Consider the following 14,737-nt stretch of genomic DNA (forward strand, 5'->3'; position numbering starts at 1 on the left):
TTTTAAATGTTTGCACTCACACACAGAAACACACACACACACACATACACACACACACACACACACACACACACACACACACACACACACACAGAAACACACACACGCACGCACACACACACACACACACACACACTCCTGTATGTCATGTCATCATCATATCTTAAAGCTGCTCGTGGCGTCTCCTGTCCTTATCATTTAAACCGCCTGCAGACGCTGTGGATAAAAACACCTGAGGCTGTGATCATGAGGACCTGTTAATCAGACGCTGTGATTGGTTGACTGAGATGAGCCGCCTGAAGAGCAGAACAGAGCGAACTCATCGACAAGAGAGCATCAAATCAAGGACCAGGACTATCCTGAACCAACCTGAGCCAACCTGAGCCAACCAGGACTATCCTGAACCACCCTGAGCCAACCTGAGCCAACCTGAGCCAATCAGGACTATCCTGAACCAACCTGAGCCAACCTGAGCCAACCAGGACTATCCCGAGCCAACCTGAGCCAACCTGAGCCAACCAGGACTATCCTGAACCAACCTGAGCCAACCAGGACTATCCTGAGCCAACCTGAGCCAACCAGGACTATCCTGAACCAACCTGAGCCAACCAGGACTATCCTGAGCCAACCTGAGCCAACCTGAGCCAATCAGGACTATCCTGAACCAACCAGGACTATCCTGAACCAACCTGAGCCAACCAGGACTATCCTGAACCAACCAGCACTATCCTGAACCAACCTGAGCCAACCAGGACTATCCTGAACCAACCAGGACTATCCTGAGCCAACCTGAGCCAACCAGGACTATCCTGAACCAACCAGGACTATCCTGAACCAACCTGAGCCAACCAGGACTATCCTGAGCCAACCTGAGCCAACCTGAGCCAACCTGAGCCAACCAGGACTATCCTGAGCCAACCTGAGCCAACCAGGACTATCCTGAGCCAACCTGAGCCAACCAGGACTATCCTGAGCCAACCTGAGCCAACCTGAGCCAACCAGGACTATCCTGAACCAACCTGAGCCAACCAGGACTATCCTGAGCCAACCTGAGCCAACCAGGACTATCCTGAGCCAACCTGAGCCAACCAGGACTATCCTGAGCCGACCAGGACTATCCTGAACCAACCTGAGCCAACCTGAGCCAACCAGGACTATCCTGAACATACCTGAGCCAACCTGAGCCAACCAGGACTATCCTGAACCAACCTGAGCCAACCTGAGCCAACCAGGACTATCCTGAACCACCCTGAGCCAACCTGGGCCAACCAGGACTATCCTGAACCAACCTGAGCCAACCTGAGCCAATCAGGACTATCCTGAGCCAACCTGAGCCAACCAGGACTATCCAGAGCCAACCTGAGCCAACCTGAGCCAACCAGGACTATCCTGAACCAACCTGAGCCAACCAGGACTATCCTGAGCCAACCTGAGCCAACCTGAGCCAATCAGGACTATCCTGAACCAACCAGGACTATCCTGAACCAACCTGAGCCAACCAGGACTATCCTGAGCCAACCTGAGCCAACCAGGACTATACTGAACCAACCAGGACTATCCCGAGCCAACCTGAGCCAACCTGAGCCAACCAGGACTATCCTGAACCAACCAGGACTATCCTGAGCCAACCTGAGCCAACCAGGACTATCCTGAACCAACCTGAGCCAACCAGGACTATCCTGAGCCAACCTGAGCCAACCTGAGCCAATCAGGACTATCCTGAACCAACCAGGACTATCCTGAACCAACCTGAGCCAACCAGGACTATCCTGAACCAACCAGGACTATCCTGAGCCAACCTGAGCCAACCAGGACTATCCTGAACCAACCAGGACTATCCTGAACCAACCTGAGCCAACCAGGACTATCCTGAGCCAACCTGAGCCAACCTGAGCCAACCAGGACTATCCTGAACCAACCTGAGCCAACCAGGACTATCCTGAGCCAACCTGAGCCAACCTGAGCCAACCAGGACTATCCTGAGCCAACCTGAGCCAACCAGGACTATCCTGAACCAACCTGAGCCAACCAGCACTATCCTGAGCCAACCTGAGCCAACCAGGACTATCCTGAGCCAACCTGAGCCAACCTGAGCCAACCTGGACTATCCTGAGCCAACCTGAGCCAACCAGGACTATCCTGAACCAACCTGAGCCAACCAGGACTATCCTGAGCCAACCTGAGCCAACCAGGACTATCCTGAACCAACCTGAGCCAACCAGGACTATCCTGAGCCAACCTGAGCCAACCTGAGCCAATCAGGACTATCCTGAACCAACCAGGACTATCCTGAACCAACCCGAGCCAACCAGGACTATCCTGAGCCAACCTGAGCCAACCAGGACTATCCTGAACCAACCAGGACTATCCTGAACCAACCTGAGCCAACCAGGACTATCCTGAGCCAACCTGAGCCAACCTGAGCCAACCAGGACTATCCTGAGCCAACCTGAGCCAACCAGGACTATCCTGAGCCAACCTGAGCCAACCTGAGCCAACCAGGACTATCCTGAACCAACCTGAGCCAACCAGGACTATCCTGAACCAACCTGAGCCAACCAGGACTATCCTGAACCAACCTTAGCCAACCCGAGCCAACCAGGACTATCCTGAGCCAACCTGAGCCAACCAGGACTATCCTGAGCCAACCTGAGCTAACCTGAGCCAACCTGAGCCAACCAGGACTATCCTGAACCAACCTGAGCCAACCAGGACTATCCTGAGCCAACCTGAGCCAACCTGAGCCAACCTGAGCCAACCAGGACTATCCTGAGCCAACCTGAGCCAACCTGAGCCAACCAGGACTATCCTGAACCAACCTGAGCCAACCAGGACTATCCTGAGCCAACCTGAGCCAACCAGGACTATACTGAACCAACCAGGACTATCCCGAGCCAACCTGAGCCAACCTGAGCCAATCAGGACTATCCTGAACCAACCTGAGCCAACCAGGACTATCCAGAGCCAACCTGAGCCAACCTGAGCCAACCAGGACTATCCTGAACCAACCTGAGCCAACCAGGACTATCCTGAGCCAACCTGAGCCAACCTGAGCCAACCTGAGCCAACCAGGACTATACTGAACCAACCAGGACTATCCCTGAGCCAACTATCCTGAGCCAACCTGAGCCAACCTGAGCCAACCAGGACTATCCTGAACCAACCAGGACTATCCTGAACCAACCTGAGCCAACCAGGACTATCCTGAGCCAACCTGAGCCAACCTGAGCCAACCAGGACTATCCTGAACCAACCTGAGCCAACCAGGACTATCCTGAGCCAACCTGAGCCAACCAGCACTATCCTGAGCCAACCTGAGCCAACCAGGACTATCCTGAGCCAACCTGAGCCAACCAGGACTATCCTGAACCAACCTGAGCCAACCAGCACTATCCTGAGCCAACCTGAGCCAACCAGGACTATCCTGAGCCAACCTGAGCCAACCTGAGCCAACCTGGACTATCCTGAGCCAACCTGAGCCAACCAGGACTATCCTGAACCAACCTGAGCCAACCAGGACTATCCTGAGCCAACCTGAGCCAACCAGGACTATCCTGAACCAACCTGAGCCAACCAGGACTATCCTGAGCCAACCTGAGCCAACCTGAGCCAATCAGGACTATCCTGAACCAACCAGGACTATCCTGAACCAACCCGAGCCAACCAGGACTATCCTGAGCCAACCTGAGCCAACCAGGACTATCCTGAACCAACCAGGACTATCCTGAACCAACCTGAGCCAACCAGGACTATCCTGAGCCAACCTGAGCCAACCTGAGCCAACCAGGACTATCCTGAGCCAACCTGAGCCAACCAGGACTATCCTGAGCCAACCTGAGCCAACCTGAGCCAACCAGGACTATCCTGAACCAACCTGAGCCAACCAGGACTATCCTGAACCAACCTGAGCCAACCAGGACTATCCTGAGCCAACCTGAGCCAACCAGGACTATCCTGAACCAACCTTAGCCAACCCGAGCCAACCAGGACTATCCTGAGCCAACCTGAGCCAACCAGGACTATCCTGAGCCAACCTGAGCTAACCTGAGCCAACCTGAGCCAACCAGGACTATCCTGAACCAACCTGAGCCAACCAGGACTATCCTGAGCCAACCTGAGCCAACCTGAGCCAACCTGAGCCAACCAGGACTATCCTGAGCCAACCTGAGCCAACCTGAGCCAACCAGGACTATCCTGAACCAACCTGAGCCAACCAGGACTATCCTGAGCCAACCTGAGCCAACCAGGACTATACTGAACCAACCAGGACTATCCCGAGCCAACCTGAGCCAACCTGAGCCAATCAGGACTATCCTGAACCAACCTGAGCCAACCAGGACTATCCTGAGCCAACCTGAGCCAACCTGAGCCAACCAGGACTATCCTGAACCAACCTGAGCCAACCAGGACTATCCTGAGCCAACCTGAGCCAACCTGAGCCAACTTGAGCCAACCAGGACTATACTGAACCAACCAGGACTATCCCTGAGCCAACTATCCTGAGCCAACCTGAGCCAACCTGAGCCAACCAGGACTATCCTGAACCAACCAGGACTATCCTGAACCAACCTGAGCCAACCAGGACTATCCTGAGCCAACCTGAGCCAACCTGAGCCAACCAGGACTATCCTGAACCAACCTGAGCCAACCAGGACTATCCTGAGCCAACCTGAGCCAACCAGCACTATCCTGAGCCAACCTGAGCCAACCAGGACTATCCTGAGCCAACCTGAGCCAACCAGGACTATCCTGAACCAACCTGAGCCAACCAGCACTATCCTGAGCCAACCTGAGCCAACCAGGACTATCCTGAGCCAACCTGAGCCAACCTGAGCCAACCTGGACTATCCTGAGCCAACCTGAGCCAACCAGGACTATCCTGAACCAACCTGAGCCAACCAGGACTATCCTGAGCCAACCTGAGCCAACCAGGACTATCCTGAACCAACCTGAGCCAACCAGGACTATCCTGAGCCAACCTGAGCCAACCTGAGCCAATCAGGACTATCCTGAACCAACCAGGACTATCCTGAACCAACCCGAGCCAACCAGGACTATCCTGAGCCAACCTGAGCCAACCAGGACTATCCTGAACCAACCAGGACTATCCTGAACCAACCTGAGCCAACCAGGACTATCCTGAGCCAACCTGAGCCAACCAGGACTATCCTGAGCCAACCTGAGCCAACCAGGACTATCCTGAGCCAACCTGAGCCAACCTGAGCCAACCAGGACTATCCTGAACCAACCTGAGCCAACCAGGACTATCCTGAACCAACCTGAGCCAACCAGGACTATCCTGAACCAACCTGAGCCAACCAGGACTATCCTGAACCAACCTTAGCCAACCCGAGCCAACCAGGACTATCCTGAGCCAACCTGAGCCAACCAGGACTATCCTGAGCCAACCTGAGCTAACCTGAGCCAACCTGAGCCAACCAGGACTATCCTGAACCAACCTGAGCCAACCAGGACTATCCTGAGCCAACCTGAGCCAACCAGGACTATCCTGAGCCAACCTGAGCCAACCTGAGCCAACCAGGACTATCCTGAACCAACCTGAGCCAACCAGGACTATCCTGAGCCAACCTGAGCCAACCAGGACTATCCTGAACCAACCTGAGCCAACCTGAGCCATCCAGGACTATCCTGAGCCAACCTGAGCCAACCTGAGCCAATCAGGACTATCCTGAACCAACCTGAGCCAACCTGGACTATCCTGAGCCAACCTGAGCCAATCAGGACTATCCTGAACCAACCTGAGCCAACCTGGACTATCCTGAGCCAACCTGAGCCAACCAGGACTATCCTGAGCCAACCTGAGCCAACCTGAGCCAACCAGGACTATCCTGAACCATCCTGGACTATCCTGAACCAACCTGGACTATCCTGAGCCAACCTGAGCCAACCTAAGCCAACCTGAGCCAAATCATTGGGCGAAGGGCGAAGTACACCCTGGACTTGTCACCTGTCAATCACAGGGCTGACACACAGAGACAGACAACCTTTCGTACCCACACCTACGGGCATTTCAGAGTCACCAGTGGACCTAACGAGCATGTCTTTGGACCGTGGGAGGAGGCCGGAGACCCCGGAGGGAACCCACGCATGCACTAGGAGAACATGCAGACTCCACACAGAAAGGCCAAACCAGGGTTTGAACCAGTGACCTTCTAGCTGTGAGGCAACAGCGCTAACCACTGCAGCACCGTGCAGCCCCAACCTGAGCCAACTGTACCCTAAACAAACGTCCAACTACAGTCAAAGTATGTTTTCTCACAGAGAGACTGGCTGCAGAGCAGCAGAGGTCTGCTGTCAGATGAAATCTTATTCTCAGTGTCAGATTAGTAAACTGATCCTGAGTCTGCTGGGTCGTCCTGACAGAAGCTGATCTGAGTGCAGCGTCATCAATCTGAGTGTTTGCTGAATCACAGAGTCCTCAGAGGAGACTCACATGACAGGAAGTGCAGAGTGGGTCTCAGGTGTCTGCAGACCAGCTGATGTCTGACATATAAAACCTCAAGCTGCACCACGAGCACATTTACAGGACACAGATATTCTGTTACCTCGTCAAAGTGAGGAGAGAAAACAGAGAGGACTTTTTGTTATCAGACTTTCACCGGAAGAAATAACACTTTATAAAATCAGAGACTTTAAAGAGTCTGGGTTTCTTAAAGTAAGGACGGGACCTTTTGTCTGTGTGTGCGTGTGTGTGCGTGTGTGTGTGTTTGTGTGTGTTTGTGTGTGTTAATACCTCAACAGCAGCCTTGGCTCTGACAAACTCGTCCTCCAGAGACTCCTTTCTAGCCAGCAGGGAGCGAGTCCGTCTGCGCTGCCTGGACGCCCCACAGTCCTGAAAACACACACACAGAAATACACACACACACACACAAACACACACACACACACACACACACAGGAAGGTCAGCCAGCAGCTGTCATTGTGACAGAAAAGACAAACTCACAGACTCCCAAAAAACTTGAGAACAAAGTCAAAGTTGTATTTAAAGAGACATTCAAGCACCTGAAGGGAACACTCCTTTGTCCCAGGCTCCCTGAACTACACACTGTGTTTGGTGGTTTAACTTGTGTTTGTAAGCATCTTTTCAGTTTGAGAACAGAAGAACACACGGTGGTGCTGTCTGTATCAGTCCTGTAGTACTGCACTATAACTATCAGCAGTATTACAGCGGTGTGAGACAGCAGCTGACCTGTGATGAAGAAATGAAGTCCAGATCATCGAAGCTGTGGATGTCGAAGGACTTCTTTGTCAGAGGATCAGTTTTAAACTCTGCAGACCTGAAGGAATAAAATAAAAACGTTATTACTGTTAAAGCTCTGTTAGTGCCCCTCTGTTCAGCTGCCAAACAAACATGGCTCTCTTCAAAGCCGCCAGCCTTCATTGACAAAACAGTAAACTCATGTCACAGAACACAGGAGTTACTGTTATATGGCTGCCTCAGTTTGTGAGCTTTCTTGTGTCACTGTGTGTTTAATAGATTATTGTGTCTGCATTAACCATTAAAAATACCAAAATCACAAAATAACACAAACAAACTAATCGATCAAAGCAGCAGCAGACCAGCAGCTCCTGTGTCCTGTGAGCTTAAATCAGTGTTTTTCTGAATGGAGTCTGGTGTGTGTGCAGAGAGCGATGTAACGTCTGTGTGTGGTTAAAACAATCATCTTCCTCTGTAACAAAAAGGTCTATCTCTGTAGGGATCCTTTCTGTCATGTTGTCACACACTTAGAAGAACAATCTGAGCCTGTCAGTGGAAACAACAAGAACTTTTAGTGGACGACCTTTGACCCATCAAGGATTATGTTGCAGACATTACAGCCTGTTTCACCACTGCAGGCTGCCAAAGCTGTTTGTACCTGTCAGTTATTTTGACATAAAAAATATGCAAAAATAAGTACCCAGGTTTTAAATACCAGCATATCCCTTTAATCTGACCTCACTGATCACCACAGTCACAGTTTGAAGGTCATATTTACCACAGCAGTTCACTGGAGGAGTGGTGGGAGGTGCATCTCTTCTCGTACCTCCTGCGTCCTCCATCCTCCACGTCCAGGTTCACATCATCCCATTTGTCCAGAGGAGACGAGAGGCTGACTGCAAACACATCGACAATGTGATGCTAACAGCTGCTAACAGAAACATGCTGTACTGTAGGTGAACTGAGTTCTGTCTTTATGAAGCTTTGGAGAAATCATTTGTTATTTTCTCATCAAACAAGAGTCTTAAAAACTGAGGGACTTCAGGTGTGTGTGTGTGTGTGTGTGTGTGTGTGTGTGTGTGTGTGTGTGTGTGTGTGAATGTAGAAGGACACTGAGGGGAAACAGGAAGTGAAATTCTCATCACAGTAAAAGCTCAGATTAAAATCCACCTCCTCTTATTTTTACTCACAGCTGACGGAGTTCAAAGCTTTTAACCAAATGAAGCTAAAAACAAACCCGATTGGGAGTCGCTCACTCTGACGATGATGTTGGACAAAACACCCCAAAGAGGATTTATGGATTTATTATATGTATATGAAGACTATTTTTGGTTATCTTCAATTTAGGTCTGCAGTTTAATCAGTGAATGTCTTTCAGTCTGAACTGAGGGTCTGAGGACAGACGGTGGGGGGTTATTGTTCTGTGTGTGTTCTACTGTTATTTTTCTAATTTAGTCAAACTGTCCTCATTAGTTTAATGAATTAGCGGTTAGCAGCTCCAGTTAGCAGTCCATCCATTTTACGGATGTAAAGACAAATCACTGCAATACTTTGACACTGAAGGAAACTCAAACAAACAGGAGGTGTGTGAAGGTTCTCAGTCATCAGTAAACATGGTCAACAGCTCAGGTTAACGCCGCACCCTTGATTACACATCTATTAGCACACTAATGACCTACAGAGGCTTATATTTCTAGCTAATAATGCTAACATCTATTAGCATTCTAATAACCTACAGCGGCTTATATTTCGAGCTAATAATGCTAACATCTATTAGCATACTAATGGCCTACAGAGGCTTATATTTCTAGCTAATAATGCTAACATCCATTAGCATACTAATGGCCTACAGAGACTGATATTTCTAGCTAATAATGCTAACATCTATTAGCATACTGATGGCCTACAGAGACTGATATTTCTAGCTAATAATGCTAACATCTATTAGCACACTAATGACCTACAGAGGCTTATTTTTCTAGCTCCGTCCACCAGTGAGTTTAGAAGTGAAGAAGCCTTTCGGATGAGAGGTGAAACGTCTTCAAGAACTTCAACCAAGTCCAGCTGCCTTTTGGATGAAGCTCTTAGCTTCTGAAGCGTCTTTTTCTGGGTGGATTTATGGACTTTTATTCTGGATGGACTTCAGACGTTAACATATAACCAAGAAGTGAAAGTCTGAGAGAGCTGTCCTGTTCTGATAAGACTTTTGATCTTTCCGAATAAACTGACTTCACTCTCTTTTCAGTGCAGACAGTTTTTAAATCTAAAGCTGCACTTGGTGATTTTAGCCATTAGGGGGCGTCTGTTCCCCCCTCTGACATATTATCATATGTTAAAGAAGTTGATGCTAATATGTTAGCAGATAGGTGCTCACTTTCACAGAGCATCATGATAATCTCAACTACAGGGTTGATAATTACTTGTGGCGTTCCTCAGGGTTCTATTCTTGGTCCTTCATAATTTAGCCCTGGTTGAGGCTGCATGTTTCTGTTACTTGTGATCTCTTGGAGACAGCTCAGCAAGCTGTAAACTCTGACATATTCTCATCTTGTTAAGATAGTGTGCGATCACGTCTCTTGTGTGCAGGTTTAACTCCTGTACCTGAGTCCAGTGAGATCCTCTCAGGCGTTCTGGGACTGCCAGGCAGGTGTTGGACCTCCACCTGGATCAGCTCTGTCTCATCAGGTTTTATCCGTCGTCGTGGGCTCTTCGAGCTGCCCTTCCTCCTCAGAGGGCTCCTCCTCTGCTCCCTGTTACTGCTGCTACTGCTTCCACCATTGCTGCCCCCGCTGCCCTCCCCCGGCTCACTGAGGTCCACCAGGTCCAGAGCAGTGGACAGAACTGTAGGAGGACCGGACGGGAGGTAAACATCTGACAATGATGAGTCAGAGTAAACTCAGACGGGTTTGTTTTTTAAGGGAAATCTTCTTTAACAGAAAAACAGTTGTGTTTACCCTAAACTGTAAGGGTGTGTATTTATATAGTATTTATTTCCTTGTGTGATGAATAACATTTAGATTGACCTGAAATATTTTGGTCGTCTGCGTCGAGGCTGAGTCAGGAAACCTGCAGTCAGAACTGAGGGTTTTATTTGATCACTCTAATCAATAGTGCCCCTGAATATTAGATTACATGTTCATTTTCAGTAACAATAACTGATCTGAGAATGTATTATATTCATCCTACACTGAGCTTATTCACGGTGACCTTTACATGTCTTTAACTCTGAAACATGATGCCACGGTTTGAACCTCGCAGGTGAAACTTCAGCTGCTGTCTGAGCTTTGATTTTAATGAAAATGCAGGAACAAACAAAGCGAGCGGAGTGCCTGTTAAAGATAATGAATGTGAGGAAGAGGACGAGGGAGACAGGAGGAGCCGGCAGGTCAGAGGTGTTAATTAATGCCTGGTGTACCTGCTGAGTGGAGAGGTGACAGATGGGCAAAGAGGAGGACGGAGGACAGCCAAGGACACAGAGGAGGACAGGAAGAGAGAGGAGAGCAAAGAGATGAGGGAGAAAACAGAGAAAGAGAAGGGGAGGTCAGAGAGAGAGAGAGAAGAGGAGGTGAGAGGAGGACACGGGGAGGAGAGAGGGGAGGCTGGACCAGGACATTTCTGAGAATCACAGAGGAGGGCAGAGGAAAACTAAAGTGAGAGAGTAACATGGTGACAAAGAAATAAGGATACGGGAGAGGAAGGAGGCCGGTGTGAAAGATGAACAAAGCTCAAAACACAGGAAAGTTGTGTTAGCATTGCTACTTTCTGAATGCTAACACTTTGTTCAGACTGACAGTATCTGTAGAACGGCTTGTGATGAGATGTGGATCAGACATTCATGCTCCCCTCTGGATGAACTTCAATAACAGTTGGTCATCCTCTGACTTTAACTAGCGCCACCATCAGGTCAACATGTGAATGAATCCAGTACTTTGGTTTATGACCAATGTGACACAGATGTTTCCTCAGCATGGACATGAAAGCTTCCTGACTCTAAGGGGATGTCCCCCGCCCTGTCAGAGAGGCTTCACTGCTCCTGAGAGGACGGAGGGTGGAGCGGAGCAGTGAGAGGAGGATGGATGTAGACACAGAGGGAGGACGAGGAGGTGCTGATGAGCAGCAGAGGATCCCTGCTGAGCTGTGGAGGACAGGGGGAGGCCGGGGGGAGACAGAGGGAGTGAGGAGGAGGTAATTAGCGGGAGTCTACCTGCTGTGTTGGAGGTGAGGGGTCGGGAGGAGGGGGCGTCGCTCCGGCTCTCCGACAGGAAGTCATCGATGGAGGGACTCAGCAGGGGTCGACTCTCCTGCTGCTCCCGGACCAGCTGGAGACAAAAACAACAGATAGCAGTGAGACTGACAGGTGTAGAGAGAGAAGAGTGAGACTGACAGGTGTTGAGAGCAGAGTGAGACTGACAGGTGTAGAGAGAGAAGAGTGAGACTGACAGGTGTAGAGAGAAGAGTGAGACTGACAGGTGTAGAGAGAGAAGAGTGAGACTGACAGGTGTTGAGAGCAGAGTGAGACTGACAGGTGTTGAGAGAGCAGAGTGAGACTGACAGGTGCTGAGAGAGCAGAGTGAGACTGACAGGTGTTGAGAGAGCAGAGTGAGACTGACAGGTGTAGAGAGAGCAGAGTGAGACTGACAGGTGTAGAGACAGCAGAGTGAGATTGACAGGTGTAGAGACAGCAGAGTGAGACTGACAGGTGTAGAGAGAGAAGAGTGAGACTGACAGGTGTAGAGAGAAGAGTGAGACTGACAGGTGTAGAGAGAGCAGAGTGAGACTGACAGGTGTTGAGAGAGAAGAGTGAGACTGACAGGTGTAGAGAGCAGAGTGAGACTGACAGGTGTTGAGAGAGCAGAGTGAGACTGACAGGTGTAGAGAGCAGAGTGAGACTGACAGGTGCTGAGAGAGCAGAGTGAGACTGACAGGTGTAGAGAGCAGAGTGAGACTGACAGGTGTTGAGAGAGCAGAGTGAGACTGACAGGTGAAGAGAGAGCAGAGTGAGACTGACAGGTGCTGAGAGAGCAGAGTGAGACTGACAGGTGCTGAGAGAGCAGAGTGAGACTGACAGGTGTAGAGACAGCAGAGTGAGATTGACAGGTGTAGAGACAGCAGAGTGAGACTGACAGGTGCTGAGAGAGCAGAGTGAGACTGACAGGTGTAGAGAGAGCAGAGTGAGACTGACAGGTGCTGAGAGAGCAGAGTGAGATTGACAGGTGTAGAGACAGCAGAGTGAGACTGACAGGTGCTGAGAGAGCAGAGTGAGACTGACAGGTGTAGAGAGAGCAGAGTGAGACTGACAGGTGTAGAGACAGCAGAGTGAGATTGACAGGTGTAGAGACAGCAGAGTGAGACTGACAGGTGTAGAGACAGCAGAGTGAGACTGACAGGTGTAGAGACAGCAGAGTGAGACAGGTAATAACATAAAAACATCTCTCTGAACTTGCACAAATATAAACAGTGTTCACTGTGAAAGTTGATGCGTGTCCTGACTGGACCGTCTCTGTGCTCTGGGTCAGCTGTCAGAGACTCATGGTTTTAATTCCTCATGGAAGCATTCTTGGACCAGTGGAAGTCTAATCTCACCATGTTAATGATGATGCAACAACGGGGTGTCTCACAGACTTTCATGTTTGGATGAGCAAGAACTTTTTAAAGCTAAACAAAAACTGTAAATCAAACGTTACACACTTGGGAGGGATTTTAGACTCTGACTTAGATTTTAAACTTAAACAGGTTATTAAAACATCATTTTTTCACCTAAGGAACATCGCTAAAGTCAGGCCTTTTTATCGCAGAAAGAAGCTGAAATTTTAACCCATGCTTTTATTACGAGCTGTATAGTCTATTGTTATCCAAAGAGTCTCTGAGGAAACTGCAGCTCGTTCAGAACGCTGCTGCCAGGGTCTTAATGCGAAAAAAGAAAATCGCTGCACTGGCTCCCTGTTTCTTTTAGAATTGATTTTAAGGTTCTTTTACTCGATATTAAAGCTTTAAATCACCTTGTTCCTCCCTACATCAGAGACCTCCTTTTCTATGTGCCAGCCAGATCACTGACCTCCCCCAATGCTTCTCTTTTAAATGTTCCTTATGCGTCCCACACAAGCACCGACGACAGAGCTTTCTGTTTTTATGCCCCTAAACTGTGGAACTCACGCCCCCTCGACATCCTCGACTTACTATTGTGGTGGCAAGATGACGCCAGTGTGTCAGGCGGGCCGTCAGCTGCTCCAACTGTTGTGTGTGTTTCTGCTGTTTCTAAATCTTGTTGCACATACTGTCAACACTCTGCTGGTGTATGACCGCCAAACGCTGCTAGATCTGAGAATTACCGCCACAAATACTGTCAAAGTTGATTGTTACGGAAAAAAACGGACCCTCATTTCCTATCGGATCTTCCGGCATATTTCCGCCGCACTTTAGTGCCGAAAACGGCACCGACGCCGGGGAAAGCGTAGCGGCTGTCTTGTGAGGCTGAGGGCCGGGTTGGTACGTCCTGATCGAGGTGGATATTGGGCTGGGCCTTGCTTGTGTGTCTCTCGACGTTTCCTGGACCCTGTTGCTGCCTGTTTGGTCCCGGTGGCGGGCTCGGATGTGGTGTTCCAGCCCCGCGGACCCTGCTCTCCTTGTCTCCGCTGGCGCGGAGTGAATCTGGGGATCCTGCGGCCTCTGTGTCGGGCCTCCTCGTCAGCTGTTCGCTCAGACCCGCCAGCTCCTGCCAGGTTTGTTCTGGTCAACGCCAGATCACTTGGGAATAAATCATTTATCCTTAAGGATTTCTTCATTTCCCGGGATCTGGATTTTCTCTTTATCTCCGAGACTTGGCTGAGTGTTGGTGAGTCCAGTGTCCTCACAGAACTTTTACCTGACGAGTGCTGCTATTTTAATTCTCCTCGGACGTCTGGCCGAGGAGGAGGAATTGCGACTGTTTTTAAGAGTGACCTTAAATGCAAACAGATTATCGCTGTCATCCTCCTTCACCAGCTTTGAACTGAGTCTGTTTGAGCTGGGGCATTCTCACACGGTGTTGTGTGCTGTGGTTTATCGGCCTCCCAAATATAACAGAGACTTTTTAACAGATTTTTCTGTGTTCTTAGCTGATATTATGCCTAAATATGACCGGGTCCTTATTGTTGGAGATTCTAATATTCATGTGTTTCCCTGAAAACCCTTTGGCGCGGGACTTTTTAAACATCATTGACTCTTTTAATCTTGTGCAGTCTGTACTTGGGCCGACACATGAACGTGGTCACACTCTTGATCTTGTTTTATCTCACGGTTTGCCTGTTGTTAACCTGGAGATCTGTGACGCTTTTTTCTCCGATCATATGCCTGTACTGTTTGAAGCTGCTGTTTGCTGTCAAACAGTTAAACCTCGCGCTGCTGCTCGCACATGTCGAGTTATTAACCCTTCCACTGCTGCTCACTTCTCAGATGTTTTCAGTCAAAACTGTGTCATGCCTGAATCTGTGTATGAGGATACAGAGGCTCTTACCTCATGGTTTCTCGATACCTGTCAA

The 14,737-nt window shown here is 49.7% G+C and overlaps 1 protein-coding gene across 1 annotated transcript in view; it reads right to left on the bottom strand.

Moving 5' to 3' along the window:
* The window catches only part of pex5lb (peroxisomal biogenesis factor 5-like b), a 65,399-nt gene that overhangs the window by 9,908 nt on the left and 40,754 nt on the right, over positions 1–14,737 (bottom strand). The window contains exons 2-6 of the mRNA XM_069684376.1: positions 11,425–11,539; positions 9,822–10,061; positions 7,999–8,116; positions 7,212–7,299; positions 6,755–6,853 (exon numbers count right to left, since the gene is read on the bottom strand). Coding sequence (XP_069540477.1) covers positions 6,755–6,853; positions 7,212–7,299; positions 7,999–8,116; positions 9,822–10,061; positions 11,425–11,539 — 660 coding nt within the window. The remainder of the gene's footprint in view (positions 1–6,754; positions 6,854–7,211; positions 7,300–7,998; positions 8,117–9,821; positions 10,062–11,424; positions 11,540–14,737) is intronic.

Source organism: Semicossyphus pulcher, unplaced genomic scaffold, assembly GCF_022749685.1.
Source record: "Semicossyphus pulcher isolate SPU_LCO1_2020_fin unplaced genomic scaffold, fSemPul1.0.p SCAF_7, whole genome shotgun sequence".
Classification (NCBI taxonomy): domain Eukaryota; kingdom Metazoa; phylum Chordata; class Actinopteri; order Labriformes; family Labridae; genus Semicossyphus; species Semicossyphus pulcher.